This window comes from Poecilia reticulata, chromosome 13, assembly GCF_904066995.2.
Source record: "Poecilia reticulata chromosome 13, P_reticulata-male-v2, whole genome shotgun sequence".
NCBI lineage: Eukaryota > Metazoa > Chordata > Actinopteri > Cyprinodontiformes > Poeciliidae > Poecilia > Poecilia reticulata.
In genome coordinates, this window is record NC_088842.1 from 6894794 (window position 1) to 6920794 (window position 26001).

Here is a 26001-nt window from a genome sequence, read left to right on the forward strand (position 1 = left end):
TTCTTTCCTGGAATGTCAGTATGTAACTTTTATAAAAAACACAGTGTAATATACAAGATAGGTAACCTGTGAAAAACATCCGCTTCCTCTCTGTGGTCCTGCTGCCGTTCGCTCTCAGACGCAACCAATCAGAGCCAGGAGGAGGGTCTGATTTCCTGTTTCAAGCACTGTCAATCATTCTCGCGTACACACTGCAGATTGCCAATTTGCTGCAGTTGCTAACTTACCATTAAGGGAAAACTGTTTATCCCATGGAAACTGTTATAGAAACTTCTATAACAGTTTCCATGCTGAACGGTGTTTCTGTCAACGGTGGCTGTGCTAACTAGTCTTTCTTTTTATTATCTTTAAAAACGGCTTTCCTTTTCCGTGCCATCATTTCAGATGAGGGATTGATCATAGCTCCAAAGCTGGGGGTATTGTTTTGTAGCTGCTTTAAAAAATTTTTCCCATTATTTTTTCCCTGCTGTCTCTGCCATTTTTCTCTACCAAACCTCTGAGCCAGAACAGAACAGCTGTATTTATACAGAGATTGAATTAAACACAGATGGTCTCCTTTTACTAATTAGGAGAATTAAAGCTACTGGCAGTTTAGTTGTATTCGATTAAAGGGTGCTGAAAACAGACGGGTAAGATAAGTCTTTAGATTTTCATTTGTAAAAACAAACAAAAAAAAGCTATAATCTGAAGAATTTAGATGTTTGAATCAAAGAAAAGACTTGTTCTGTTTTCCAATACCTTCTAAGTCAGCAAATCATTAATATTGATGTGCCTTGAAAAAAGTGCTAAATAATGTTGCTCTAAATAATACACTTCAAGCAAACTTGTTTGAGTTTAAAGCCAAACTCAGTTGTTATACATCCATACACTGCAGGTAAGATCACAGGTCTCCCCCTCATAAACAAGATTCTAATCTCAAGTGTAGCAGAGAAAAAGAGATTAAAAGCTCTGAAATACCCCCATTTCCCTAAGATACTGCAGCTCCTGTCATACTTGATGGCTTTTCATGATTAAACTTCCCGTCTTTTTGCGCATTTCCGTCCTCGAGATAGATACCCGAACAACAGCTGGTAATGGGAGTGATAAAACTTCCCATGTTTATGCCTACGCACACCTCCTAAAACATCTGTGTGCCATAGCGATTCTCTGTCTCTGCCTGTTTGTAGATATGACCCCTACAGCAAGGTGTTCTCCAGGGAGTACTATGATCACAAGGCCATGCGCGTCAGCAGGCTGCAGGCCATCGACCAGGCTCGGCTGGCCCAGAGATGGGGTCTGATCTTGGGCACACTGGGCCGACAGGGCAGTCCCAAAGTCCTGCAGGTGAGTTTGCATCCTCGTTTCAGCAGTCTGCTTGTCCCGAGGCCTCTTGTGCAATCCCTGGTAATACTTTGCAAAGTATGTTTTTTTTGTTGTTGTTGTTTTCTTTAGGCAGGTGCTTCTGTGGCATGTAATGCTATTTGGACAGGCAGCATTCTGTGTGGCTACTTGTTATTTTGTGATGCAGATCCGTATCTTTTGATGGTACTCTTGGTCTCAGGTTGTTTCAGTTGAAGCGGATTTTTTATGGTGGCCCTGAAGTTCAATAATTCACTAAACACAACTACAAATTTAAAAATCACAATAACATATTCAAAAACATGACATTAACTAAGCACAACTACAAATCATGAAACCACAATGACATCAACTAAAAACAACTACTAATCAAAAAAACACAACATTAAGGACAACTACAAATCAAGACAATTACTAATTCTGTTTGATTTTGTACATGTGTTTAGTGAATTATTGAAGTAGTTTGCACTTCAGGGCCACTGTAGATTTTAGAAAGAAGGAAATGATCAATCAGACTAACTAGACATTTAAAATATTTATGGAAAATATGCAGTTTAAAATCTACCACTAAACCTCCTGTGTCACAGTATAAGTTGACTTTAACTTGAATGCTAGATGTAAAAGATTTCTTACCAGATCACCTATCTTTCTCAAAGCTAATGCACCACTCTGAAGCTTGTACTTCAGGTTTACTTAAATCCACATTTGAAATATTAAGCCAGCATTTATGTAAAAATGTCAACAGGAAACCAGACAGATCATTTTCTTTCGTAGAGGAGAGGAGAGAGGATTTAAGAAGGCAGATTTTAATAATAATAATAATTTTTAAAAAACTCTTAAAGCTTTCCAGTAGCTCAGATTAAGAAGTGTGGTGTCAGATAACCTCACAAGTAAAAGAACAGGACTAACTCTGATAAGAGCGCAGTCATTGAAATGTCTCATAATCCTCCCAGGGAGGGTGGCTATCAGCATTGCTTTTTACCTTTATCTCACTTAAAGAGCATTTGTGGAAATTTTTTTTCTCTCCCTCCGTCTGGTTGCCTCCTGCTCTCATAACAACTCAGCCAACTGCCCACATTTCTAAAGGCAGACTCAGCAGGGAAGTGGAGTTTCTAAACTCATAAGAACAGTTTAATTTATTGATATATGCATCCTGTTGGAAAGGTTATATATATATATATATATATATATATATATATATATATATATATATATATATGGGATGTCATATAACTCCCCTCTATAGCCCAAAATGAACCCAGTCTTATCTGGGTCCGCTACTCTCTAGAGCAGGGGTCCCCAAACTACGGCCCACCTCCACATTTGGTCTGGCCCCCTGAACAATATCAGAGAGCATTCAGATTTTTTTTCATGTACCGTATTTTCTGGACTATAAGCCGTTTATATGTGGATTTTTCTTCAACCACCAAGGGGCTCTTTAGCAGGAAGTGAATCATTGAAAGTCTGGTTACTTGCGCGCCAACATTGAGCCCACAAGCAGCAAAATTAGTAAGTGGTCGAGAGGAGATGAGTAGAGCTTGTGAGTCTTAAGTCTGGTTTAGACGGAAAGATTTAAGAATTGTCAGCCGATTCTCCAAACCTCTGTGACCACAGAGCTGATAAAGTCCAACAGGTTTGATCGAGGCAGGAGCAACACGAACCGATTCCAGTCACGAACATCCCGATTCCAGAGGATAATTCAGTAAAACCCCCAACAAAGCGGGAATTTAGAATAACCAAACACGGATGACGATGTAGAAGCAATAGTGATAGTTTGTGGGCTCATTTTAAGAGATAAAAGACGTAACAAAAAGAAAAGGCGGTGGATAAAAGACGACGAGAGCAGCCGCTCTATTTGCTGCACTATGATTTGGAGGTGAATATGTTTTTTCATAGTTAACATTTTTAACTGAATAAACATAATAATGTTTATTATTAGATTTAATAATAAACATTTCCACATATCATCTCCGATATCTACCGGACTCTCAGTTGCGCGATATGTCAGCTGTTTGGGATTCCCCTTTGTTCTTACATCACCGCGCTTTTTGATTTGCTACCTGTCACATTCAACAGGTTGTATTCTCGTTCCAAGTCAAGGAAAACCCCACAGGTTGCGATAAAAGGGCCAAGACAACCCAAGTAGGGCATATTCAGTATTTAGTGGGAACATCCTCTCTCCCCCGGGCTAGACTCACTTTACCAAGCGTGCCCTGCGTTATAGACCACTTCCTGCTTTGAAGTGAACACTGGTCCACTTGGCTTTCAGATATATATTTGAACCACACCAGGACCCACTTCAACCGAACAGAGATCCAGGTTTGTACATGGACCAGAGTTTTCTTTTTTTAGTTTGCGTCATAGTTCGACTCCACCTTCTGGTGTTCTCAAATGTACCTGACTTTTTAGACATGATTCAACATGTTGTACAAAACACATTTTTCTTTTAAAAAAACTTAATCTTTGTGCTGCTTATGACTTTAATTTTAAACTCCTCATACTAAATATAGTATGAGCATATATGATACTAAATATTAGATATACGATACGAAATATATTCATCTTCCTTCAAATGTCTGTCCTTCTATAATAGTTTCCATGCTGAACGGTGTTTCTGTTGCCGGAAACCATCTAGCAACATATTTGTCTGTTCACTGATTGGAAAAAGATGACTTTAGTAAGTTTCTGCCTAACCAGACACACATCAGTTTAGAAGAAGCTGTAAAATGTTTGATTCCAGTCACCAGATGATTTGTCTAATTTCCAGACTGATTCTGCATTTCTATCTAAATGAATAACAACTGCTAACAATTCAGATTATGCTACATGCTTCTCATAGCTAATAAGGTAACATGTATGTGTAAGTGCTTTGCTAAAGTGTGTCCTTAATGGTGACTTGAGATGTATTTTGCTTGATGACCAGTTCTTTAATCTTCTGGGTGGTCTTGTAGAGCAGTGGAATTTACATTTTCAGTTTCTGGTCTAAATTCAATTTTTAAACCAATAATGTCCGCTGAGGACCTCTGCCAACAGGTTCCAATTGCAACAATTACCAAAAATGATGCCTTCTGTCCACCAAATGGCTGTAGAGGTGGTGGTTCGACAATAAAATACTTTGAGTGTCACTCTGCCTTGACAGTAATTCAAATTTTTTTGTGGTTGTTGGTGAATGAAGGACTTTGAAAACAGCTCAGTCTGTTGGATGGACATTGTTCAGGTACACTCGGTGAGAGGAATAAAACATAAAATCGGTAACCTCAAAACGACATCTTTTCTTTTGATGTCAGTTCTCAGGCTCAAACTGAAGGGATGAGTGTGAAGTGATTGCAGGAGTTAATGGTTCACTGCTTCTCTGTGGCATTTTGACCAGAGATTTCTAAAAGAAAACTTTAAAAGACACATTAGTGGCAGAAATTCATGTAGAACTTGAGCGTACCTGGGAAATTTTACAGAAAGGAATGGTTGTATTTTCCCCATTCTTATTGTGCATTCACTAGTTTGCAGACACAATCAAGCCAATAGATGCAAATGTGAAATCTGAAATCTCAATTAAACCGTCTTCTTTCAGAGATTATTAAAGCCAAACCTGTGGACAAGCCAGCAGGGAGCTAAAAAAGCGACGTCAGTGAAGTAGATGCACTGCTCTTGTAATGCATCACTTTTTACTGTGAGGTTTCACAGTCGAGAAGAGAAATGTAAAGAGTGGATTAAAGGTGTAGGAGAGGTAACGCAGAGGTTATAGAACTGTGAAGCAACAGCCATATTTATCACCGCTCTCAACATAAGGTGTCAGCCAAAATCCTACTTAGGGGCAGGATTTACTGTCTCTCTGACAGGCACAGGCAACCTTAAGCAGTTAGAAGGGAAAGAGTATAAAGAGTTTGTTCAACTTCATTGTGAGCCCCGGCGTAAAGTTGCAGTTTACTGCCAGTAACATTCCAACCAGTAAGTAAAGATATATCCATAATTGGATTGCTCAGACTGCACATCAGTATACCTCAGGGACAAAGAAATAGTAAAGCTGCCTGGAATACATTTAGATCATCTCAACTAATTTAGGTGACTTCAACTTGAGCATAAATCTACATTTGAACAATATATGTACAATCTGTACCTCTACTACAGCTGAATGGAAACATGACTTTTATGTTATAACACGGTCACAGTCATACAGTTACCTCGCGTTTGAAGAAGAAAAAACTGTACAGTGGTGAGTCCAGCTGAGAAGTTTTTTATGAACTTTGTGGATCCTATTGTAGAGCCTAGCTAGAGGTGGAATGTGACTTTAAAAAATTAATTGAATTAATTGCAGTGTCTTTAATTAACTAGTTGAAATTAATCGCGTTTTAATTGAAAGCCATGTATTGACAAAATAAACAACATTTCCATTTTAATAAACATTTTTGCTTCTAAATTATTGACGCATAGACAAATGAGCCCAATAACAAAGACATTTGTTATTACTCTGTTACTTTGGTTATTCAACCATCAGATTGGTGCGAAGTGCCATTATACCCATTCAGCTTTCAAGTGTTTCAGTAACTCCTTATCAGTCATGTAACGTCTTTAGAAATGTGGGCTGTGGACGCCGCTGACATTAGCCCTGAATACGTCTGTGCTACCGGTACATGTTTAGCATCAAGATGCTTTTTTTTAGACTTTAATAGTTTCACTGATAGGCTAACTCCTTTTAGCACATCTTGGACACAACAATAATCTTTTCCAGCGTCCAGTCAAATTGTTGTCTGAAAAAAAGTGAACCCACAGTGGGCTGAGAGAAGCAGCTTTGTCATTTATCGTTGTTGTTTGTGGATGCTTGTGCGTCAGATTTATGGGTCTACCGGAAATACTTGGATACAAAGGTTCCGTCTTGGGACTTCTGTGTGAAAAGGGAAACAAAAACAAAACAGTATTGTTCCTACAAAGTAAAGTAACCATAAATTGCAAGTTAATTTACCTCAAAGTTAGGTCAGGCAGTATCCGTAAGCTTCAAGTTGATTGGTCAAATCAAGAAAGGCTCACTAACCTACGACATGTGTGTGTGTGTGTGTGTGTGTGTGTGTGTGTGCGTGCGTGCGTGCGTGCGTGCGTGCGTGCGTGCGTGCGTGCGTGCGTGCGTGCGTGTGTGTGTGTGTGTTTTGAGCATGGCAGTGGGATGACTGGATAGAAACTGACAATATTTGTTACGCTATTAAAATGTCACTTTGTTGTTAAAAGCCTATTGCTTATTCCACCAGCATAATGGTTAAACATCTAACCGAGTGGCTCTAAAGGTTAACGCACAAAAACTTCCTCAAAGTGGCCCCAAATTGCATCATTTAACTCAATTTTCTGAAGATTTTACATGAGGGTTTCCCTCTGGTAGGGCTTAATGATTCACCTCACCCTATTCCAATTGACCCCCGATGCCCTGAAACAAAGAAAAAGCTTATAAATTGGAATTTTTTATTTTTATTTTGCTAAAATCCTTTTTTTGTTTTTCCGTAGCACCTGGAGACGAAGCTTGAATCTCTGGGCAAGTCCTTCACTCGAGTGCTGCTCTCTGAGGTCTTCCCCAGCAAGCTGGATCTGATTCCAGACGTAGATGCGTAAGTATTATTATTTTCAGATAATCACTTAAGCATATAATTTATATATTTAACATTTATCTTCCTTTGACATAACTACTAGACGTTTCTGATCTCTTGTTCATTAAATTTAACGATTTAATGAAATTTACAAATCAAGCAACATCAAGCAACCTGCACACCAACACCTGATATGCTTCAGTTATAACGTTTTTTCTGCGTTCATATGGTTACCTAAACAAGTTTGAGAGATACGTTTCTGTAAAGTAGGCCCAAATCTGAAACATACTTGAGCTGATTAATGAACCCGTCAGTGGAGCGTACAGTACAGTACTCCGTTTCTGAGTAGGACTATTGAGCCGGAGCTGCTCATTGGTAGATAAAACAAAAAGGGGAATATGCCCTCCAGAAGCCAATATTTTATCCTCAGTTTTCGCTGCGTGAATGCAGAAAACAAATCAAGCGCATCATTTAGACTTCGACTGTTGCTGGTTTGAAGGCGAGGCTGCTGCATGTGAAGTGATTTTGATATATTTTCCAGAAGCCCCTGCTGCCTTTGAGCCACATTGTATAAAAGCATGATTGTGCAAGGTTAAGTTCTTTTTTCCTTTTTTTTTTTTTTCCTTGTGCGGTGAAGAAGCAGTCACTTTATTATTGTCACTGGGCAGAGTTGAAAGCTGCTCATACTGTTTATTTTGTTGTGGGGTTTTTTTTAAAGCAAGAATCCCACAATTTCCTATTATTTCAAAGTTGAAATAATTTTTTTGTGTGTGTGTGTGTAGAAAAAATGCCTGCAAGGTCCAGACTAAAGGACATTATTCTCCCTGACAACATAAGCTTCAGATAATTTGTGTGAAATGTCTTGTTTGCCGTCCAGTCTTCGAGTCCTTTATTAAAATCCTTTTGAGTTGACAATTGACAAACAGCCATTTAATTGAGAGCCATTAAGCTGGAGTTTAAATTGCAGATCCCCAACACTGAACACTTTCCTGTATCTGAGCTAAAAAGATTATAAATACAATAGCAATAATGTCAGCCATGCCGTAATGGCTTGCAGGGAAAGCATGCGGGTCCCTTCAATCAATATCCCAAAGGGTGTACATTGTTTTTTTTAAATACTGGAACTTGCTGTTTATTATCTGAAAACATATTTTTATACATTAAAACAGCAAAATTGTATATTAAACAAATGCTTGTCGGAACTAATTTCACTAATTTAAAAAAAATAAATGAATTAAAGGTGAGCATTTATTGTATTGTTTATAATTTATCGTGTTAAGAATTTTGGATTTATTGTTGTCGTGATAAATTCCAAGTAATGATGTTCGAATTGTCGGGGTTGATAGTTTTACTGTTTGGTCCACTGTTTGTTTAATGAAAGCATCATTGAATACCCATAAATGTGGAATAATGGTCACAGTCCCCAGTTTAGTGATACAAATCACACTTCTTTATGTGACCAGTGTGATAAAAAAGCGTATTACAAAAATAAATGGTTTTCAAGAGCAGTATTGATGTTTGTTGCGCTACAATTGCTGTGACACACAGCCATACGGTTACCTAAAAGAGTTGTAATAAATAGTTTTTATTGTCACTCTTATCATTATATTGTTATTGTAATAGCATTGAAAATATTGTGATAAGATTGACCTCCTAGTTCAGGTGATCCTTTTACAAATATGTAGCATATTGCAGATATGCTTAGGGCAACATCTATTGTTTTTCTAAAATGTGATTATATTTAAATTTACTTCAATTTCAATTCAGAAAATCCATAATTCTGGCTATTACCTCCTTACAAAGCTTCTATTTGTCAATTATGAAGAGAAAGGAATGAACCCGTCCCTCTCAAATGTTTGCTTTATTTCAAATTCCTTCCCACATTTGCCTCTTGGACATGAATAATTTATACGTCAACTAATTCCCCTACTGAGCTGGTGTGAAGAACAGCGAGTAGTCAATCAGCAACATTTCTGATGTATTCTGTAAGCATCATTGTGAGCATAATTGAGGAGTCAGCATAGTTTGCCAGCGCACATTACAACACAGCTGACAAACAGTTTTCAAGCTTATATGTTTATAAGCAACATTGGCATTCAGGTCTTGGTGAATTTCCGGCATAATTCATCGTGAATGTCTCACACATTGTCCTCAGCATTAGAACAGGGTGCATGGAAAGTAGATTTCTTACATGAATAATTCACTAAAGAGCCTGCTTGAGCCACTTTTGCATTAATATTAGGGTGCAGAAATACATAGAGAAAGAAACGTTTTCTTTTGATGCTCTGCATAGTCATCTAATGTCAATAGAGAAACTGGCTCTCGGATCCTCCTGACATGACTTATTTTATCACACACTAAAGTAAAAAATTACCCGACTTGTCAATACATTTTATTTATTTTATTTTTTTTTTACATTGCTGAAAATCACAATTGAAGACAGCGAAATATTCTCAAACGCCCCGGCCGGCAACACTCACTCCTATCTTTAGAAACGCTCTCCTCAAGTTACTCTGATGAAACATCAGATGCAGTCTGACTCCGCGTCTCGGTTTTTGTCTGATTTATTGGACTTCCAGCTGCAAAGGCTGCGTCGGAGATGGACAAGGGGTCAGCGAGCCACTGATTTGCAACAGCTCCAATCACCAAGGCGCTGGCACTCTACCTTCTTCGGATTGGCCTCTCGCTGCGGAGTAATGAGAGGTGTGATGTGTGAGGGAGGAGTGGGTGAGATAGGGACAGAAGGTCTGAGAGAGATTGAGCCAGAGAGACGTGGATATAGTTTGAGGGGGCCGTGTTTGGAAAGCCGGAGATTGTAGTTAAAACGATTCTTTTCTTTTGTTTTGTTGTGTGTTTTTTTGTTTGTTTTTTTTGTGCTCCACCTCAGACTGACGTGCAAGTGCAACACTGAAATTATGTAATTCAGGCACGATTCGCCCAACCAAAACAAACCCTCATTACAGACAAAAAGCTTTTCAACAAGATCTGCTTCGGTAGCCAGTATAGCCTTGATGTAAAGGAAAAGTCTAGAATACAAAATGAAGACTCTAACTACAACCCTGTGTGTTTTTTTTAAGTCCTTGGCATGCAGCACAAAATGTAAATGAAAATGCAGTGTTTGCAAATTTGAAACATGCATCTAACTGAAACAACACATGAAATGAGAGATATTTTATGAATCTTCATTAGGTTGAGTCTAAATTCAAAGCAAATCGAGACTGAGATCGAGCCAAAAGTGACCATCCAGCTTATTAGTGCACTTTTAAAGAGGCAGTATTATGTAGTTTCCAAGCACATAGTGCCATTTTTATAGCACAATTAAGTAACTATGTTACCTTCAATTGTTATAAAAATGCTATATGTGAAATATGGGTGAAAATAAATTTTACTTTGAAATTTAACGCCTTGGAATAGGGCCTATGTCTCTTTACAAACTCCTTCACTTTTTGAAAATCCGCCTTCAGAAAGTCATCACAACATGACTCTTCTTTTAACCCTTAAAACATTTTTTTTTCCAGTGTTGCTCTGAGAAGAAGCTCGTATAATTAGCTGATGCCCCGTTGCGCAATCCGTTTACTAATTGCTACTGGCTAGTCTGAAGGAGCTGAGTGGGGTAGTCATGGGGAAATTAAAGGATTTCCTAAGCATGCATGAAAAAATCAATATTAATATATTGTAATATAATTTAAAGCTAAAAAAATCAATTTTTTATAGCAGTGATCCTTTGGGTATGTTCTTGTATTGCATTGTGTGTCTTCATTTTAAGTGATTGTATTTTTGGTGTTAGTGTGCTTTTCATTTTTATTTCACTTGTTTTAATTTTGTGGCTGTACAGCACTTTGGTCAGTGGAACTGTTTTAAAGTGCTATATAAATAAACTTGACTTGACTAAAAGTTAGCATCTGTTATATCATGAGGTTATATTAGGAAACATTTTGTAGGTAACTTGCACATCTGTGATAGCAGTTATTTATTCATAAATGTTTTCATATAAGACTAGTCAAGGAATTCCTCCCAACTAAACATTCCACAGTCAACTATTAGTGATCTTTTAATAAAGTAATTAGGAATGTCAGCAATTATCCCATGTGCGTGGAGAATAGATGGCCAACTTTCTGCATAGTCCATAGCTGCATACCTCAAAACTTCATGTATACCTAAGATTATCTTAATAACATTGTGAACATGAAATGTTTTTCAACGGCCAAACAGCTGAATCTAAGTTACATGCAGCTGTCTAAAGCACCGCTGCATAAACTACCATATATTGTGCAAGGCTTCACATTATATTGTGAATATTTTGCCATCCCATTAACAGTGTGTGCAATATTCATATTGAAAAGAGCAGCTTGGATTGCAATAAATAGCATCCTATGTGTTATGTCTATGCTTTTTTATGTCAATTTTATATCTAGCCAATCCTATGATGATATTATTTACCACTATTAATCACCATTGGAAGATTTTCTGCAGCCCTACTTTAGAGCAGTGAACATATGTTGCCTAGAATGAAACTCATCAATCTTTGTCTGGCCTGACTCGACTGTATCAAGTGTGATGTTTGCTGCAGAGGGGATTGTTACGTGTGACCGTCTTTCAAGAGGCGGGCTCGGCCCCTAAACTCCTCTGAGAGGAACATTTAATGCTTCATTGTAGCAAAACATCAAAGTCTTACTACTCAGGCAGCCTAAAATCTTAAACTTAAAGGTATCTAAGGTTACCAGTAAAGACTACTTTGAAGAGTTGAAGACAGCCAGGGATTTACAGATGCTGGACAATGTGAAGCAGCAACTGGGAGGTCTTCCCTAGATAGCAACCACCTGTGGCCTGACTGGGTCCTTTGGTCTGATACCCAGCAAGAGGCTTTGTTTGTTTCAGTCACCGCCTTGGGAAGAAGCTGTGTAGAAGCCGTTAGGAGAAAAAGACTGATGTCGTGATATAGCAGCAGAGACTAGACAGCAAGGATGGAGTGCAAAGATTTATCCAGGGAAGATGTGATGTGGGGGTTTTGTTGCAACATCCACCTTAGGGATGACGAGAGACTTTGGCATTAGTGAACAAACCTTACACTTGGCTGTTAAAGAACTGTGGAGAGTGGTTGAAGTGTGTTGTGAAACCTGGTATAAGCATGTGAGATCTGTCCAGGTACACGCAGAAAACGGAATAAAGGCCTGAGAAATAACAGTAAACCTTGTATAATGATTTAATGATGATTATGGTTTGTAACAGGTTTAAAATAATAATACATATGCCAATGAAGGAATGTCTGTAATGTATAATCAAAAATATATGTTCTGTACTTTTAATCAGCTGAATGTTATAACACATTATGGAAATTGAGGTTTGAACAACTTGATTGTTATTAAAGATTAAAAATAATGAGTGAGGAAGAAACGTACTGAAGTAAAATGTCGACAAAGTAAAACATTGATTATGTTTTGTAAGACAAAAATGACTTAGAAGGAGAAACAGTGAGGAATGAGTCACCGACCCTGGTTCTAGATCCGGCCAACTCCTCTGCCTCTACCCAACGCTCTCAATTCTGTCTCAGCTGACTTGGAGAAGAGACGGAGGTCGTTTAATGACAAAGATTCTGGAGCTTGGATCGAAGGTAGTCAGGGCTAGACGAGTCCTTTCCCACCCCAGTTTAGACAGATAATTCTCCACAAACTATCCCTAGGGTAAGATCCGAGTTTTGGGGATTTTCCGGACTTGTTAGACAGAGAACTGGGCAGTAGTGAGTCCGAAGAGTTGTGAGGCGTAGGCGGGACTTACTATTGGGTAGTAACAAACAAGTGCGAAAGGAAGGACTCTACTTGATCTCCTATACAACGTTGTACAAATTTATAGAAGGTTTTAATCGGTAACCTATTGATAACAACAAAAAGGTGAGTCTAAACACATCCTTTGAAGGCTGATTAGGTCACATCGATGCAATGAAGGCTCCTCCAAATTTGAGTTTAAAGCATTAAATACGTAATAAAATTTAAATAAATATACATTTATTGCTCTTCAGTTGTTCCAACCTAATTGAAGTGTCCAAATGTTTCATCCTTTTATTCATGACTTCTCACTTTATTAGCTGAAGTTGTTAGCATGTAAACCGATAAAGACAAGCTATGGTAACGAAGGTCCAGTGAAAATAAAAAAAACATGACCTCATTCTCCATATGTGTACAGATACTGACCACGTTATTTTGCCATTGTGCTTCTCAACAAAGCGACTCTTTGACCTGTCTTTCAACATTAAATAAACAAAAAATGTTTAGCCTGTTGGTGGTGCAAGTAAAGCCTGGTGGCCCGCCAGGCTTACAATACACTTGCAGAAACCATGATAAAGTATTTTTTTGGTCTTCTCTTTTTACTGTCTTTTCTGCTCGGATTAGCCTGCACCAACACCTGCATCCTCCATCAGCTTACAGTAACAGTGACGAACAATAGGCTGAGGCTGCATCAAAGCCGAAGTAAGAAGCATATAGAGAGAGACAGAGAGAGAGAGAGAAAGAGAGAGAGAGAGAGAGAGAGAGGGCAGATTGGGAGGTAGATGGAGTGTGTACGGCTGCCTAGCACCATCAGACACAGCGCACAGCACAAAGCCCACCCCCAGGCTGTCTCTGTCATTAAACACTCACATACTTTTCCATGGACTGGTAAAGGCACCATTAGCATATGCTCTTAAGTGTGTAATTAGTCTGTCCCCAAGCAGGTTTTAAACTAATGTACACATATCTGCACACCACACACACACACACTCTTATCCAAGACAGCAAAACATTATGCAGTGCCCTTCTTATCTCTCTGTTTAAAATTTTATTTTGGGCCACATTTAAACGAAATTGATTGTTTTATTTCAATTATGCCCTAGCATTAAAGGTGAGCACCATTTCTCCTCGACTTGAGTTGTTAGTTTTTAATGCTTTCAGCGGTTCGAAGCCGAGAGTCGGAACAAAGCAGGAGCGTGCAGGTGGAGGTTCCTCCCCCTAATGTTGGGGCGTAATGGTCCACAGCAGGTAATGCAATATGGCCAAGCTGGAGCTCATATTGCATAGTTGCAGAAAATGTCACATGGTTTTAGCTTTTATACATCCCAGCGTGGGGGCTTGCCGGTCCTGAATCCCGCTCCTCTAATCGCGGCATGCGTCTTTGTATTTGAAAGGTTCCACTTTCTGTCGAAGTCGACGCATTCTTAGGAGTAAATAAAAGTCATAATCATAGATTCTTTATGTCAACTGCCTTTCTCGTGGTAAAATGATGCCACCTCATTTGAGACTAAATGCTGGCTTTTTCTTTCTTTTTCATGCTTCATTCAGTACTGGTGTCTCCTTGTTTCACAACTCTTGATTATTTTTCCTACCGTCCCACCAAATTAGAATGTCATTGAGAAGTACATTTGTTTTAGTTATTAAAGTCTTGTGGCTGTAAATCTGCTGCACTTATTGGCTTTAACAGCATGCAACAGCTCATCTGTTAGATCTGGTGTTTCTTGACAATACCCCAGAGACTTTCTATTGTGTTTAGCTCGGGGCACTTTGCAAGCCAATCAATCAAAGAAGTTGCGTTTCCATTACAAATGTGTAGAAAACTTTGTTGATATGCTACAAAAATGGAAAAAAACAAAAACAAAAAAAACACAATTGACACAAATAAGAAACTCAATCAAATTTTCATGTTAATAAATTTGTTCACGCTATAAGTCATTAAAAACATGCTGCAGTATTTTCGTCCCACTACTTCCTGTCGTCTTCTCCATCGTTTCTGTCAGTAGCAACATCCAGTTGTTCATCACATGACTCGTGTGATGCAAAAAAGTTTTGCAAAATGCATTCATTTCAATACAGCCTAAAAACGTCATCCTAGCTCAAAAACTTTTAATTGAAAACTTACATTTTTTTGAAATTGGCATTTTGATTAAGCAAATTCATTTTCGTATTTTCAGTTGGCGCAATTTTAATGTTAAGGGAAACACAGCTAGTGATACCATGGTAAATAAATCATGTGATTAGGCAGCGATTAGGTGCCACATCCTGTTGGAAACGTGAAATCTGCATCTCTATTCAGCAATATTCTGATTTAATGAGATTCATTTGAAGGTGAGGAAACTACTGAGACCATTTCTCCAGTACCAACACAATGATTGGCATCACTGTTTTACTAAGTCTCTCTTTCTGAAAACTTCTGGTCCTTTGTTTCCACTCCACTTTCTAGTCCTTTAAAGTAGGCTTCTGTCTACTCTTTAATGCTTTTGTCTTACTTTAATCTCAGACTTTATACTTGTATCTAATCAGACCTATTCAGAAGTCTTTGCACATTAATCACTGCCCCAGCGAGCACCAGTGTCAACTTTTGAATGGATTGTTTTTAGAAAGCTCTCAGGAAGTGACCCAAGAAAGTGATAAATAATGACATGATATTGTGTTTGACGTGCTAATGATAAATCATGGCTGTTTTTTTCCCCTTTGTGTCTTGGCAAAAATGAATTGTGCTAAATTATTTGTTCTCTTCGCTTTTGTCTGTAAGTGCCTTCATTTGCAACAACAGTTAATAAATTTTCCAAAACTCTCTCTACCGATCGTTTTTAGGCTTGTTGGTATTCAGAAAGTTTATGTTCTTCAGCTTCTGGATGGCATGCCTGGTTTTGGGTCAGGGTCCAAAATCCTGTTGTTCTCTTGTGTTTTGGAACATTAATTTTCCTCTCTTCTGAACTGCACAGAAAAATAGTGAATCAACTAGATCAAATTAGATTGTATGTAACGGACTTGGAATCTGTCTGATTTGATTGAATTGAGTTTTTTTTATTTTTATTATTTATTTTGTTGTTTGTTGTTTTTGGTAAAGTTCCTTAAGAAGATGATGTGAATTGGTGCTATATAGAAAAACTGAATTGAATTAAACTGAATATGGATGATGAAACATTTTAGATCAAATTTAGATGACATGATGTTTTATTTAGCAGAGTCTGGGAATCTGCAGTCTTCACGTCTCATTTACTTTGATACAGCGTCTGAATGCGCTGCCTCTCAAAAGCCCTCCCACCGTACTGCTTGATGCCGAGAAAAGCTGCATACCTTTCCTTTGTTTTATCAAATCAAAGCTGCATGCCTGTGCGTTTTCCTGTTTCTCATTCAAATGAAAACCTGATTGATAAAAATATTAGATATTAGATATTCAGACATTAGGTGTGGCTGTATCTGGTGTCACTGTTTTGTGTCTGCTAAAAAGTGGTTTTTAGATTCAGCAAAATGAATTTTGGAAGGGATCTTTGAATTTAAGACAAACTGTGAAAGTCAGATTACAATCAGAATCCGGGAGAACTTTTGTAATATGAAAATCCATGAGAAAAATGATAGAAAATGGTGTAAAGGAATCTTTACAAAGACTGTAATAGTGTCACAAGAGAGTAGAGTTCCATCTTAAAGAACTTATTGATCGCCTGCAGATAAAAGTTTGCCTTTGGTTACTGATATCTGACGATTTGATGAGTAATTTTAAACATGGAAATTTATTTTAAAATAAAACTGATCCATGACTATAATGCCTTTCAAAAGTTTTCATACGCCATCAACTTTTTCACAGTTTATCATGTTAAAACCAAAAATGTATTTTATGTGAAAGACTAAGATCAAATGTGGCCTCCATGCACAAACTTGTATGTTTTGAAAAACTGAAACGGCACATGACCTTGAACAAACTATCATCACAATGAAACACAGGGTTTTTGAGATACTACTTTTTGGATGGATTTTCTCACCAGGGAAAGAAATGTTATGCTAATTGCATGGCAAACCTGATATTACGCATGTGCTAGTTTGCATTGGAAAGTGTAGGGAAACATTTATACTCTGGATTAATTGATTGATTTATGACACCCACCCACTGACCACCAGGTAGTAGTCAGTGGACAGCTCCGCACCTATCTTCACCCGAGTGTCCAAGACATATGGCAGTAGATCCGATGATACGATGACAAAGTCAATCATCAAACTGCGGCCTAGAGTGTCCTGGTGCCAAGTGCACATATGGACACCCTTATGCCTGAACATGGTGTTTGTGATGGACAATCCGTGACGAGCACAGAAGTCCAACAACAGAACACCACTCGAGGTCCGATCGGGGGGGCTGTTCCTTCCGACCACGCCCCTCCAGGTTTCACTGCCATTGCCCACATGAGCGTTGAAGTTCCTCAGTAGAACAAGGGAGTCCCCAAGAGGGGCACTCTCCAGTACCCCCTCTAAGGACTCCAAGAAGTGTGGGTAATCTGAACTGCGTTCGGTAAACCCCAACGTACAGGCGCCGAGATGGGAGGGCAACAAGTATGCCCACACCTGCCTGGCGCCTCTCACCGTGGGCAACTCCAGAGTGGAAGTATGTCCAGAGTACGTCCAGAGTGGACGTATTTCATTTGCTAACCCACTTTACAAATATTTACTAGTTGTTGTTGACCTTAATCAAAAAATTCTGGTGAAACAGATTGATGTGGCATTGTGAGACATAATGTCAAGACGGTATGAACTTCTCTACAAGAGAATGTCTTTGTCACTTTTATTATAAATATATAAATATTTGTACTTGTATTGAGAAGAAGCAAGTTAGAATTATTAAATGAAGTGCAAATAATAATGGGCAAAAAAAAATTTATGTAAGTGAAGAAAAAATATTCTTACGCTACAAAAGCACAAAGACATATCAAGTAATTTCTTTCTACTTTTAGTGCAAATATCTCAATACGACAAAAAGAAAACTTACAAGTAACCTTTTAGCATGATGTAGGAACTTGTTTTAGGTCAATAATTCCTTAATATTGATGACAATGTACTTGTTCCACTGACAGATTATTTCATTTATAACAAAGCATTTTTGTCATGTTAAAGTGTAAAGTGGAACTAGTACTAAGGAATTATTGACTTAAAACTAGTGCTTTTATGTAAACAACAATTTACATGCAATCTAACATTTTTTCTCTTATGGGTCACAGGATTTACAACATTCACAGGGTTGTAATTAGAACAAAGCAGCTACTGGACTTAAAGGCCGTGCTTTCCATTTCACTCTTGGCCTAAACTCAGCAGAGCCATGTGTTAGGAGGCTGATGTTTGGTGCAGTCGTCTCTGACTTAGTCGACTTCGGAATTGGAAAGACGAATACGAATTTTTGGGGAACCACGAGAGAAGAATCTACATAATTTGAAAATCACATTTTGCCTAGGAGGTGTGGAAATATTTCATGAAACGGAAGGCTGAGTGCGACGCAGTCTGCTCTGCAGCTGAGAAACTGTGTGAAAGTTGGGAAAACAAGGAACGAACAAAAGAGACTGGGATTTACCGCAGTAAGGTTCACATGAGCAAATTCTGTTCTCTATATTTATTATTTTTCTTTTTGTTGCCTCAAATCCTGTTTCTCCCATCTCTCAGGCTGGTATGTTGTAGTCGAAATTAACCTACGTGTAGAGTTTTAGTTTTTTGTTTTATTTTTTCCTTCTCCCATGCAGCAGGTAAATCCATATTTGCTCGTATCTCCTGCGGAGCTGTGTGATAAGGATTAGGGACAAAGTAAGACACGCTGCCTCGGCAGAGATGGAGCTGTGGATAGCATTGATCTGTGAAACTTAACCCTTGTACCCCCAGCTGCTTTCCGTCTTCATTTTCCCCATTGTTCGCTCCTCCCTGCAGCTGTTTACATCCACACTCTCCTCCTCCTTCCGCTCATGCATTTTCCAGAGTAAACACTTTCCTCCCTGACAATCTTCTCCCTCCTTCTTTTTCCCCCACGTCTCTCGCTCCTTCTTGTCTTTGCCTCTTCGACCACTCCTCCTGTTTTGGTCTTTATTCTATCACTGCATATCTCTCTCCTCCTCCTCTCTCTCCTTCTCTCTCTTGCTTTTTTTTTTTTGCCCACCCCTTCCCCATCTCTCTGAAACAGCCCCACCACCCTGTCTGCGAGCTATGTAGGCTACCTCCGTGGAGACCAGCTCTTGTAGCTTTTTTATTCACACTCACCTAACCTCTCCCTCTTTTCTTTCGCAGCATTTTTTCCCTCCTCCTCTCTATTCACCCCTGATATTCTTTTTTGTTTTGTTTTCATGTTGATGCCTCCCGCAGTCAGTCAGGACTAGACCACTGCATGCTTTCTTTACCTTCTCATTCCTGCTTATTGCGGTCCAACCATCTTAGGATGTGCTACACATCAGCACCAACAGATGCTGGTTTTCAGGTGAAGGGAGGCTTTCCCCTCTACATCATGAATTCACATGCAATGTGCCGTTGCAGATGTGCACTGCCTTTTTAATCGCAACTTTCTGTCTCAGGTTTCATCACAGCTTCACGTTTTACCGCATCTGAGTTACTGTGCCGAGGCATAGGGCAACACTTATAAATGCACAACTAAATCACAAACAATACCACAAAAACAGAGCCATAAGAGTGATTGATGGATTTCTTTATTTCAACAGACTCATGGTCCACATAGACATAAAAAAAGAACAAAGACGGGATACACAACACGGTTATGTTGTGTGTGAATGGATGACTGTTACTCGATTATGCTATAAAATGGCACTATGTGCCTAGAAAATACATAATACTGCCTCTTTAAGTGAAGTATCAATGTGAGGGTGTGCTGAACGAGGACTAACTTTAGTTGTGATGAAAAAGCAGTATGTTTCAAATGCAGCTTTGAAAGAAATAAGTATTTTTTAGTGTTTATTTAGTGCCTTTAAATCGGGCCTCTGTCTCTTTAAGAAACTCCTACTCTTTCTGAAGCTCCACCTTCAGGAAGTCATCACAACATCACTCCTCTATTAACCCCTTAGCAACATTTTTTACCAGCATTTCACTGAGAACTAGCTGGTGTAATGAGCCCAGATTAGGTTTATTTTTGATGAGGGAATAACACTGAAACATGTCTTCTGCGGACTTTACATTATATTGTACCTTTAATAATGCTAACTTCAAATATCATACAAACTCATTATCTTTAAAATCAATAATATACAAATTTCCTGACCTGGTTAATTATCAAAGTCCACAATATTTGCATAAAGTAATAAGCAAGCTCCTTCCAGGAAATAATCAGATCTTCTTCAACCCCTCATTCTCTGCGACACTACTGCTAGCATAGCCTGTTGTTAATGCTAATGTTTGTTAGCATAGACATCAATGATAGCAGATAAATGGTTTTCCTGTAACAATAAGTTGTTTCTCCATCATTAGTACATGAGGTTGATTGACAGCGCTAAGACCCTCTTCTTGGTTCTGATCGGTTGTTTTATTGGTGGAGGAGTTCACCAATAAATAATAATCTTTTCACAGATTATCTGTCTCATAACATACTGTCACAACATGATGACAGTTTCAACAAATATGTAAGAAACATTCTTTATAACAGTTTCACGCAGCAGCTATAAACATGTTTCCTGTTGTTTTCATTTGCTTTCATGTCCAAAATAAATCAACACATCAAATCAAATGTTTCCCCTGTTGCACTCATGAATGCTCACTGATCTGCCTTTTCTTTATTGTTGTTGTGTTTCTACAGCTGGGTCCAGATCGCCTGCCCACGCCTCTCCATCGACTGGGGAACAGCCTTCTCCAAACCCCTGCTGTCTCCATATGAGGTAAACTCCTGCCAGTCACTGTTCCCCCCCAAAATCCCCCAAAAAACCCCCCCACACACACACATGCACAGGCCTTCCTAACAGCGCACAGAGCCTTTTACAGATTGGCATCTTGAGGCTTTTTATCAAAGTACAGGAGACAAGTTACAGTGGCGTGTCTAAAAGGGCAGTGAATTTATGTGGCTCTCAACAAGGGCTGTTGATGCTCGAGATGGAGTGTCACTCTCACTCCATCCTCGCCACACCATGAAGCACGACATGTAAAAACGCTACAAGTAGAGGACTAGCCCCCCCTGCTGGCCCTGGGGATAAACAGTCCCACCCCTCATGCAGCTGTCTTTGTTTATTTTTTTTCGACAAAGAAGAAAAAGAGGAGGAAGAGAAAACAATCGGACTTCGGAGAGAGGGTTAGTTTGCCGCAGCTGGCAAATAAACAAATGAAAACACTTTTTTTTTTTTCATTGTTTAGCATCTAACTACCACTTTGTAGCAGGATTTCTCTCATGGATGGGCCACTGATTTCTTTGCGAAATTACTGTAGGGGAAATTGCTCTCTTGAATAGAAATAGCTTCTGTTTAATTCCAACTATGCACCTCGTTGAAGCACTTCCACTTGAGAGCAAAGCCGTCTAGAATGAGAATAGCATTTCCATTAAAAAAAAAAAAAGGATTGTTTTGGGTGGGGTTTTTTCTCTCTCCTTTATAATTGCGCACAAGAAAATGTGAAACTCGCCCCCGTTGTAAATGACCTAAGCGCTAATCTGTTTCCTTAAATTCCCTTGTCATTCTTTCGGCCATCGCTCTCCCCGGCAGCCGTTAGTCTGCACATTGAAATAATTTGTATCTGAACGGTTGTGATGGGACTCAATCAGCCTCGTCTCATAACCATGAGCGTACTGGGTAGACTGACACTGTGGCGTTTAGGATGAAGATGAAGAGGAATGAGACGGGGAGGGTGTAGGGAGCACGGTGAAGGGTGTGTGGTGGTGGGAGGGGGACTACACAGCATTTATTTTCAGTGCTTCTCATGTTATATTTATAGTCAATAAGACACACTTGGCTCTCCTGTCAGAGCAGGGATTAGTGAGGGATGCTAGCTTCCACGGAGAGGAAGATCTCGGTGTGAAGGAGGAGAGCAGCAGCTAATAGGTGGAATAAATGAGAGACTGATGGTGCAGAGGGAGAGGAAAGGTGAAGAAGGAAATGAAGAGAATGCTGATATTTGTTACATTTGTTCTGCTAACAGAATAATCTTTCAAAACTCCTTTTTTTTAAACCCTGCATCTACCTGGTTTATGTCAGGTGGGGCAAATTGATAGAATATATCTAAGATTAGAAAACTAATCTTAGATATTTGGTCTTGATGTTCTGTGTGTACACACATAGAGTATCCTTAAGCCAAAGTATCAAAACACTGTTCATATACCCTAACACCTGTGTGGTCTTAGCCCGGTAAATGTCAGAGTTGGGCATCAGTCTCGTAATAGAGCAGGAAATTTTATCACATACATTATAGCTAAATGTATGTGATAAACCAATAAGTAGCAGGGTGGGTATTCATTCTATCATTTATCAGTTATTGTGATAAATTTCTTATCATGATAAGAATTTTCATTCATCATTGCCACGATAAATTCTAATCAATGATGTCTTAAACTCCTCAAAACTGTCAGGATTGTTAGTTTTACTGTTTTCTCCTCTGTTCAATCAGTAAATATCAATCAATTTGAAAATATGACTAAATGCAGTTACTGTGCGCAGTTTAGCAACACAAATCTCACTTCATCATGTGACTAGGGTCCCAAAAATGTGTTGTTTTTTTGGTTTTCAAGAACAATATTTGTGTTTTTGAGGATCTGATTTTTGTGCCATCCACTGACAGCCAGACAGTTATTTACAAAAGCAGTAATAAATAGTTCTTATCTTCACTATTATTGTTTTTGCAATAGTAGCAAAAATTATCATAAAACTTTAAGTTTGTATCGCCCACCCTTCTAAACGAGGATGGATTTTTTTTTTTTCATTTTTCTGTGGGATAGAAATTGATGTTGAAAATAAAAAGCACACACGTTCCACATAGTTTTCAACAAACAGATCTAAAAACATATTACTGGTACTTTTAGTGTCATTCTCTCTAGAAATGTTATGCAAATACTGTCGAAAAAAAAAAGAAAACCCTCCATATGTTATATTTATATGCAAAAACATCAGTTAGTTCTTCATAATTTCATAGCCAAAGTTAATAAGAGCCAAGCTGGATTTTCAAAGAGCCACCTGTGGCTCTGGAGCCGCAGGTTGTAGACTCCTGGTATAAACGGACACCATTATTTAATCAAGTAGAACTAATTTTAATCTAGTGAACCACTCACTGACAACTGAATTGTAATTCAGTTAATTGTTTGCATCCCTATATGCAAATCTGGCAAAGACAAACCCAAAAAACCGTAAAGATTTAATCTTTTAAACGTAAAGCTTAATAATGTTCCTTATAGCTGAATATAAGGAAACATTTTTAAATTTGTACTTGTAAAAAAAAAACAACCCAAAACTTCACAATAATAATTTATGTCATTTTGACTCATCACACAAAATGCATACCAAATCCATCCCATTTGCCTTTACGGTAATCTCAATAAAATAATGTGAATGCCTTTTACACAACTCACCGCAATCAATTTGGATGAAGTAACGAGTGGAACATTAAAACGTGTGTTCTACATGTTTATTCATGTGTTCAGCCTCTCAGCTGCTCTTTCCTGCATTCATAATCAATATTCACTGTCACTTCTCGTCCATATGGAGCGGGTCTGCACTTCCAGCGTGTTGTGTTGCAGTCCTGCTCGTGCGATTGTTCCCCTCTAACAGCTGTTATGCCACTCGGCGCAGCTGCATGGAGATAACACGACCGACAACTCTATGTGTTACCCAAGCTTAGTATCACCAGCACCCGTCCTGCCCGGATGCTCAGACTGTAGCGTCTTCTCACTGTTGTGCAAAGTGTGGTTGGAAACGAGAGGCTGAGGACGCTTCTTTGAGGGTTTTATTTTGTTCCTACTTCTCCTCAGGCGGCTGTTGCTCTGCAGGAAGTAGGCTGGGAGGAAGTGTATCCCATGGACTTCTATTCCAATCAGAGCTTGGGGCCGTGGGCGCCCAACCACCCTGAAAACCAGCCGCCTCGGCCCGCTCGGAGACACGCCCAGGTGAGCACGGCTCGGAGATAACAGGAGGGAAAAAAATTAATAAATAAAAAAAAATCAGGATGGTAAAGATGGTTACTGGGTTTAAATTGGATGTCGCCACACTGACACCCAGTGGCCCAGCGGCGGCACAACACTGGCAGGAGAAAACATCCCCTAAAGGTGTGGTTTTAACCTTGACCTTCATGTAGTTCCTAGGTTTTTCTGCTGTTAAAATTCAATTGGAACGCAGCTCTGTTAATCTACCCCACAGTGGCCATAATGCCTAATATTTCCACTAATCTGTCTGAGGTAGGTACTGTCACTGTTCCAAGTGTTAATGCTGTCCCACCGCCTGCCTGCAGAAACAAGGCACCGAGCCAGCCCTTCCCGCCAAGATGTGCGAGCAGAGTCGGGGCGCCCCCTGCGGATGTGACAAGGGAACGACAGCCTCGTGACCGCTGCTGTCTGTGATTCATCTCATGCCTGCCTCTTTTTACAGAGAGAAAGAGGTCAGAGGGGAGGGAGGGAGGGGATGGGGGGGTGGAGCGGACCTGACGAGAAGCAAAGAGAGAAGAGTTTTTATCCTCATTAGCAGGATTAGCAGCAAGATCTAATCCCTAATCACATCCCAGCAGATCAAACAAACTCACATTTTGACTGTATGCTTTTTATTTTTAATGTGAGGGGTTTTGTCTCATAACGGAGGTGTTTATTTGCTTCAAATCTACCTGCATTGCACCCCCCACACCTCCTCCTCACCTTTTCTTCAGCACAGACATTTGTGACAGAGAGAGAGAACCGGGAGCCGACCTTGAGCGGCGCCGTATGGAATAGAAGTCTGTTGACGTGGGCGTCTTCAGTCAAACGCAGCCCGTTTTGTCGGAAAGCGCTGTAATTTGCCTGACATTTCCCGAGCCACTCAGACGTTTTCTCTGTGTCTTTCTTTTCTTTTTTTTTTTTTTTTTAGTGGGGAGGCACTTCTGCGGACGTACAGGTGGAAAAATATCAACGCCGTCTGGCTCGCTTTGCCCACTCCCATTTCCAGAACAATAAATCAGGAATCGGACCCTGTGAAGTCTTTCTGAAACGCAGCGCGCCTGTTTACGAAGCCAAGAGCTGCGAGCTCCTAAATATGAGGATGGAGAGCTAGTCACGACTGCTCTCCATCCTCATTATTTATTGATGTTGGACCCTGTCGATAAATAAATAAAAAAAAAGAAGAAGAGAAAAAAAAAACCAACCCCACTATATTGCTGTTTTCGCTGCAGCAGTAACTGATTGACAGTAGCCGGCTGCGGCCTCAGAGGAAGAAGTTGTGAAACTTCCCTCACATCACTGGCTTCTGTCTCAGGTGTATAGAGTTGTCTTTTGGGGTTTATGCAGCCACAGCTACTAGCAGACTTTTCTTGTCATATTCATCATCTGTTCTCCTCGGCAACAAAAAGTCAGCGTGTTGCAGTTCTCCCGCCAGTTATCAATATTTTTCATGACGCTCACCCCCCCGCTAGTAGCGGATATTTTAAAGCGCTTTGTACTCCCCATCGCAGACTCTGTGATCCTCAGTGGAGGGGTCAAGAATAAATTATTGACCAGCAGAGCTCGCTCTCTCTCTTATTTTTTTTCTCACTTAGCTGATGTTTTATTTATTTTTAGCATATTCTGTCAGGAAAAAGGAGTGAGGGTTTTTTTTTTTTTTTATAAATCCTCTTTCCTTTCCCACATAAAGTGCACTGCTTTTAATCTGAAGTTGATATCAATAAAATATAAACTGATTTCTAAATATAGCTGTAGTGTCTCGAGTGTCATTTAAAGGTCAAGTTTACTTATTTTACTTTTATAAACATTTGGAATTTGTATGACTTCTAGCTGCTTTTAACACCGTTTTCCATGTGGATTTTGTTTATGAGCAAAGGAATTGAAACAAACAGTTTAGAGTTATTAGTTTTTCATTTCTCTCGTCCCTCAGCGATATTAAACAGCAGGAGTGAAAATCTGCCAGAATGTAATTGTTGGACGTATCTGTTCCTCGCGTTGTTTCATCATGTGACACTTATAAATATCAGATTTAATATGTTTTGCACATATTTAGTTATAAATTAGTTATTTCCCTTGAGCTTCTTCACATTTTTTTAATTACAATACATGTCTACAAGAATGTATTGGGGGGACATTGTTGGTAAAATAACAAAAATTAGTACATTTCTTCCAAACACTCATAAATTTTGAGAATAATCTCAGGCATGTTTGACTTTTGAAACGTAGATATTTTGAACTTCAGATTCAATTTTTTTGAGATTTTTGTTTTTTT

At 39.1% G+C, this 26001-nt stretch overlaps 1 protein-coding gene across 1 annotated transcript in view; it reads left to right on the forward strand.

Annotated features, from left to right (window-relative positions):
* The window catches only part of dph1 (diphthamide biosynthesis 1), an 84900-nt gene extending 59423 nt beyond the window's left edge, over window positions 1–25477 (forward strand). Inside the window, exons 8-13 of the mRNA XM_081614299.1 lie at window positions 1167–1323; window positions 6826–6926; window positions 20436–20514; window positions 23580–23714; window positions 24056–24202; window positions 24661–25477. Of these exons, the coding sequence (XP_081470425.1) occupies window positions 1167–1323; window positions 6826–6926; window positions 20436–20514; window positions 23580–23714; window positions 24056–24148 (565 nt within the window). The 3' untranslated portion in view covers window positions 24149–24202; window positions 24661–25477. The remainder of the gene's footprint in view (window positions 1–1166; window positions 1324–6825; window positions 6927–20435; window positions 20515–23579; window positions 23715–24055; window positions 24203–24660) is intronic.
* Window positions 25478–26001: the final 524 nt, after the last annotated feature.